General features: G+C 35.2%; 1 protein-coding gene across 3 annotated transcripts; it reads right to left on the bottom strand.

Moving 5' to 3' along the window:
• Window positions 1-525: 525 nt before the first annotated feature.
• On the bottom strand, window positions 526-4,796 carry LOC114264218 (large ribosomal subunit protein uL3y). 3 transcript variants are annotated; one of them, XM_082914502.1, is made up of 7 exons: window positions 4,614-4,682; window positions 3,513-3,580; window positions 3,267-3,372; window positions 2,804-2,914; window positions 1,988-2,292; window positions 1,486-1,895; window positions 526-988 (listed from the first exon to the last, which is right to left on the bottom strand). In XM_082914502.1, the coding sequence occupies exons 3-7, from the start codon at window positions 3,349-3,351 to the stop codon at window positions 730-732; spliced, it is 1,170 nt and encodes a 389-aa protein (XP_082770628.1). In that variant the 5' UTR covers window positions 3,352-3,372; window positions 3,513-3,580; window positions 4,614-4,682; the 3' UTR covers window positions 526-729. The 3 variants fall into 3 exon arrangements, with proteins under 3 accessions (XP_082770628.1, XP_082770626.1, XP_082770627.1); XM_082914500.1 differs by lacking the exon at window positions 3,513-3,580 and having other exon boundaries at window positions 4,614-4,796; XM_082914501.1 differs by lacking the exons at window positions 3,513-3,580; window positions 4,614-4,682 and having other exon boundaries at window positions 3,267-3,485.
• Between the last annotated feature and the right edge of the window lie 1,875 nt (window positions 4,797-6,671).

Here is a 6,671-nt window from a genome sequence, read left to right as displayed (position 1 = left end):
GCACATAAGTGGACTAAATTATGTAATGTTTTAAAAACCATGAAAGGTCACTTAGAATCTCAATAATTTTTTTGGCACAAATCATTAGAAGCACACCAAATTTTCTACGACCAAATGTCTCACATGGGTGTGGGGTCCGCAATTTTGTGGACCCCACACCCATGTGAGACATTTGGTCATTTATTTGGTAGAAAATTTGGGACCTCTAGCATTTTCCATATTGTAATAATTTTTTGACAAGGAATTTTTAAATCTTTAAGCTTAGAGTTGCTGTGGTGCTCAAAATCAAGCAAAACAACATCTTTTTTTTTTTTGCAAAAGCACATAAGTGGACTAAATTACTCACTACTCAAAAATTCCTTTTGTGACTCCTTTTTTAACAAATATTACGTACTTTCTTGATAAAATTATAATAAAAATCAAGCTAACCAAATAAATGAGCAAAATCAAACAAAAATTAATTTCTACAGTCAAAAGAGCAAAAACCAAATGAGCTCATAGAGCCAATATCAGAAGTAGAGATCATACCAAAACATATTCTTATTTTAGCATTCATCCATTGCGATAAAACACAACCAAAAATTTTCAACTAACCAATAAAAGAAAAGATCTAGTACTGAAAACAGTAATTGAAACACAAAATTTGAAATCATCCTCGGACATGAGAGAATTCTCACATGACTCAAAAGCAAATGAAAGTTCATAGTAATAGATGCATTCTCAATCCTTTTAAGCTTTGACCCGTCCATAGAACTTGGCCTTTTCCTGGGATGTCTGGAAGCGGCCATGGCCAAACTTGGAAGATGTATCGATGAACTTGAGTTTAATCTCCTCCATTGCAACCCTAGATGTCTGTGTCAGCAGAGTCTGCCTCAAGGTGACAACACGCTTCTTTGGGCCCACACAACAACCTTTTATCATCAGGTAATCATCTTTCACCACGCCATAATGCGGAAATCCTCCCATTGGTGTTATATCCTTCTCAGTCCTGCAGGCGGCAAAAAAAACATTAGACATCCTTTTGCTAAAAGCCTAAAATCAAAAAACAGGAATGCCCAAGGAACCATTAGGAAATCATAGCTGGAAATCAGCTGGCACTTGTATTTTGTTGTTTCTGAAGTTTCCGTAGGGTTCAAGAATGCTAAAATCAGCCAGTCCATAGTTCAAAATGATAAACCATGGCAGACTAGGTTCAAGAAGCCATTAAATCAAAGAGCAGCAGCACGTACTTCAATTGAACCAGCTAATGCAATATTGAAGTGCTCCAAAACAAGACCAAAGGAACACCATGAAAAATCCAAAACTAATAAAAAAGATGTAAAAATGTAAGGCTAAGTTTGGCAACTCTTAAAAATCTAAAAAGTCATTATCTTATTTAAGTCATATCACTTCTTTAACATATGATTTCAAACCCAACCCAAACCCAATCCATATTTTATAAAAAGTCAAAAAGTACATTTATAGGGTAAAGGAAGAATTTCCAACCTGTCGAACTCAGTGATGCCGGAATGAGACTCCTGACCAGCCTTTGCAAGCTTGTAAATCTTCTTGTTCATCTCTGTGCGATGATGGTAGCCATTCTGTCCAGCCCTGGCAACAGTGAATGAAACCCTAGCAGGATGCCAGGCACCAATACAAGCCACCTTGCGAAGCCCACGGTGAGTCTTGCGAGGGAGACGAGTTACCCCCCACCTGGTCACCACACCCTCGTAACCTTTACCCTTGGTCACTCCAATAATGTCAATCATCTCATCTTTCTGGAACACAGCATCAATGGGAATATGCTTCTCAAAAAAGCTATACGCATAATCAACCTTCTTAGCAACATCTCCACCATTAACCTGAATCTCCATCAGGTGGGCCTTCTTCTGCTTAAGACCTTTCACCTTTCGAATCTACAACCAAAAACACAGAAACAAAGCTATTTCAGGAATTGAATGGAAGCACAAGTAAAGAAGTTTCAAACAGTACAGCAAAACTCAAATACCTGGGTATGAGCTAAGACACGAATCACAGAGCAGTACTTCTTCATTTTCTCCAACTGTGCCTGAATGTCCTTTTTACCTTCATCATTTTCATATTTCTTTGAATACTTTGTGAAAGCCTTCTTCTTGGACTTGCACCAATTCTTGTAAAATCTCCTCTTCACCTCCTCATTAAGATGCTGGGCCCAAACAGTACTAAGAGAGCGGAGGCCACGGGGTGTTTTAACATAACCAACAACCCCAACAACAACCATTGGTGGAGTTTCAACAATTGTCACTGCTTCACAAGTTTCCTTTTTGTGGAGCTCTGGGTGAAAAGGAGTTTATCAGTAACACAACCTCATATTTATAAAATGACCAACTAGAATTTTCCACATCTTATTTATTAGAATATCTTAGTATTTTGCCAATTAAATCAATGAGACCACTTCAGTGATCTGACACAGTTCTATGGCAGCAGAATATATGGAAAACAAGACAAATATTTGAAATGAAAGATAATCAAAAAGCTACTTTACTTGCAATGTAGGAAGATGGAAGTGCCATCTAAAAGTAAACTAACACCAAATGACAGCAGAAGCAAGCAGCAAAAGAAAAAAAAAATCATACAAAATTCAACTTTAACCGCTGGCTATTCACTTAGAAATCATTGGCATAAGAAACATTTCTGCCCTGCCTTGCCCATTTGAATGCAGACAAAACAAAAATAAGTGGGGATAACCAACCATGTTAGTCCACAACCCGGGGATTGATAGGCGAGTTGAAGAAAATACGGGGAAAAAAAATCATTGCCAAGCAGGGGCAAATGAAAAACTTACTCGATCCTGGCTTTTCAACTTCTCTAACAATGTGTGTCATCCCAGCCTTGTAACCCAAGAAAGCAGTCAACCTGCATGGCTTTGATGGATCATCCTTAGGGAAGGCCTTCACTGCATTAACAACCACAGTGACCAAAAGTCAGGAGCCGAGGGCACCATACATAAGTTTCTACATCCAGAGTGGGCAATGCATTAAAGGAACTATTTTTTTTTTTTGAGATATAAAAAAGTTTACAAAGATGCATAATTGCACCAGTTAAAACCACAAAAACAATATATTCTTCACATCATAGTATAAAAATATTTGGAAACAATCAATCAAATCACACTTGTCATGAAATGTTAAACAAATAATAATACAAATAAAAGGGCTAGATATGTCATTTAAGTTGCAACATATCAAAACTACTTAAATTAGCTAAAACAACTAAAACATATCACGGATATAAGAAAAATTAGAAACCTTTCCCACGGTGACGAGCAGCCCTTTTTCTTGGAAGAAATCCCAAGGAGCCATGCCTTGGGTGCTCAAACTTGCGATGAGACATGCTTCTTTCCTTCTAAATTCTCTGCAAAACTCATGGAACTTATTTCTGTGTCTTTACACAATTGATGAAAAAGCCTCAAACAGACATGTGCGCACAACAAGCATTGAGGATTCAAGAGCCGCAAAACAGAATAGAAGTTTGTATAACTAACAAGTACATACCATGTGTGTACAATTATGCATCATGGGGGGAGAGAGAGAGAGAGAGGCTTCATTTCAAACCCTTGCAACTAATTCAAGCATAATATATTATAGTTCATAAAATGCCAAAAAAACAATAATATCAAGTAATGAATATTTCCTCCTCAAATGGGGACACGAGACCAAAAATTAGGATGTACAAAATCAACTAAAAACCTTCAAAAGAAATTTTTACAAAAATACTACCTGTTTTAGTAAATATTCAGTTTCAAGCAAATAGTAAAAATTTGTACAATAAAACAATATAGAGAGAAGATACCTTTTGACTCAAAAACATATGATATTACCACCGGTCCAGAGAATGATACGAAATGCTCCCTTACCAAAGGCCTATGGCACAAATTATGCCAATTCTCGAGCTCATTGGTGTTTCTTTCCAAATACCCAAAATTGGAGTAGTGGTGAAAGAGCCCTATTGAGACTCCAGCCTTGATTATGTAGTTTATGGGAGGACATTTCAAGCATCACATGGAAAAGGGTAACATCAAAATGTCTTCAAATGGCAAGGCACTCGAATTAATACATGGAATTCTTTCATAATCTACATACAAACTTTTTAAAACTAAAAAAGTAATAAAATACCAGTAATCAGGAAATGAAAACCCATATCAACTTATTATCCAGAAGTTAAAAATATATATAAAAAGGGACAAAATATAATTAACCCTATTTTTATCCGTGTATATAGATGTGAGATGTAGAACATGTAACTTTTTTCACTTCCATATACATATATAGACAGATAGATAGATCGATCTAAGTCACAAGCTTGCATTGGATTCATACACAATCTAACAGGAGGATCCCAGGCATCAGATCTATGTAATCAGACAGTAATCATCGCCAAACACTGTTTGATTGCTAAGAAAATGAGGGAAATGTAAGTACATAAACAAATAACAAACTATCTCGATGGTCCAGTAAAATTCCAGCAAAATTTGAAGAGTTAATTTCGAGAACCAAAACCATCATAAGATTAAAAACTAAAATTCCTTCTCTTTTCCTCAGCTTTCTCGGCAACTAAAAATTCGATTAAAATTTCAAAAAATTGAACGATACTACCTCGAATCAGATACTAGAGAGAACGAGGCGCGCTATATGTTCGCTGTGAAACCCTAGGTCTGTGAGTTCAATCTTTTAGCATTTATATCGTCTTTCTATAGACGATTGAACGGCTACGATTAACTCTGAGGCTTTATTATCAGCCGTTCGTTAAGTTCCGGCTTCTATAACTGTTGAAAACCCTAGTTTTGCATCGGCAAGTGCGCCTTCTATATTTGGACAAGTCCATTGGGTCCAAAAAGGCCCAAAAAAACATCAAAAAAAAAGGACCTATATCAGTGGCCCATCTCAACAGTTTTGAGAGTGCCACTTGTATCAATAAAAAATTCTGAGCCCAAAATCAATTGGGCCTACTTTATTGGGCCTAAATTTTCATTCACATCCCCTTTCTCGATAAGAAACGTGGCAAGGACAAGACATCACAAATCCGGTCCCGTTCGATTTTTTGGGGTGTTTGGTGGAGTTTTTTTTAGTCAACTTATGGCTTTTGGTTTTTAAAAAGTTATTTTGGACTGTTTGGTTAAACTTATTTCAAACAGCTTCTGATTCTAACAACTTATTTTAATTCAAAAAAGCTGATTCTGAGAAGCTGCTCATCCCTTGCTTCTGATTATCAGCTTCTGCTGTAGACATGTTAATTCACGGTTATACTCTTAAATTTTTTTTATTTTTTATTTTTTTTTAAAAATAGAAAAGACCCAAATGGACTATAAAATGTTATTATTTTTTTATGAGAAATATAGACAAATAGTGAATAATAAAAAATAAAAATTAATTGAAAAAACTACTTCACAGCGAACACTACTCAGCAACTTAAATCTATAATCCAACAGTTATACCAAACAGATTAACAGCTTCTGATTAAAGTCATAATCTATAATCTGTTAAGTTACAATCTATAATCTGTTTTAACAGCTACACCAAATAGCACCTTTGTATAAGGATTCTCTAAGAAGTGGATTGGTTGTCACTTCCTAACTTTCAAAATTATATCATTTTTTTATATATTTTTTACATATTTTTTTTTTTATAAAAAATTAAAAAATTAATTTTTAATCATCTCTCCAAAACAACAGTAGTCAATGGTACGAGTCTAGTGAGATTCAAGGATTCAAGTCTTGTTATATGCAAGATTCTTCTTCTTTAAGTTATCGTCTCTGAGGTACACGGAAAAAAAAAACCTGTTCCCACAAATTTTTTGCACAATATGAATGTGTAAACTAATGCGTATGGTGCTTTTGTTGCACGATGGGCTATCCATGTGGAGAAGGCGCAGTCTGCGTTAATAATGGAGGCCTTGGCAGTTGGAGTAGCAATCATGCTAGCTGTGGACTTGGGTTTTGATTGCATCATTTTAGAAGGTGATTCTCAACTAGTTGTGGGTATGATTAATGGGTCAATAACTGTTGATGGTCATATTGTAATTATCATTGAGGATGTACTGTGTTTACGGCAGGCATTTGAGGTGTATCGGTTTGGTTTTAGCCGATGAGGACAGAACACAGTGGCACATCAAATGGCAAGTTTTGCAATTAATGGAGCTGGAAGCATTCATTGGAATGATTCCTCTCTGGCTTTAGTTAATGAGTTCTCTGCTTGAGGAATCTTGAGGGCTCGTTTGGTTTGATTTTCTGAAAAAATTTTGGGAAATTTTCTCTACAAATAAGTTTTCAAAAATAATCAAACCAAACAAATTTTCCCAAAAAAATTTCTCAAAACTTGTAAACCAAACAAGTTTTCCAAACAAATCTCTCTCTCACACATATCAAATCAATCACTTTTTCCAAAACTCTATCTCAAAATAATTTTCCAAAACATCTTTTAAAAAAAACTAAACCAAACATGTTTTCGTACTTTTTATCTCTAAAACACATCTCTCAAACACAAACCAAACATACCCTGAGTGTTTGTGTTATCCCAAGTAGGCAACTCAAGAGAGGGGTGAATTAGGTTATTAAAAATTTTACAATATTAAAATTAACACAATATTCAGAATTTTAACAAATAAAATAAAATAAAATAATAATTATCAATATAAAAGTAAGAGAGATAGGGAGA

This window comes from Camellia sinensis, chromosome 2 (assembly GCF_055761805.1).
Source record: "Camellia sinensis isolate YWXY chromosome 2, ASM5576180v1, whole genome shotgun sequence".
NCBI lineage: Eukaryota > Viridiplantae > Streptophyta > Magnoliopsida > Ericales > Theaceae > Camellia > Camellia sinensis.
The sequence above is the reverse complement of the archived record's forward strand: the minus strand, read 5'-3'. Positions and strand labels throughout refer to the sequence as shown.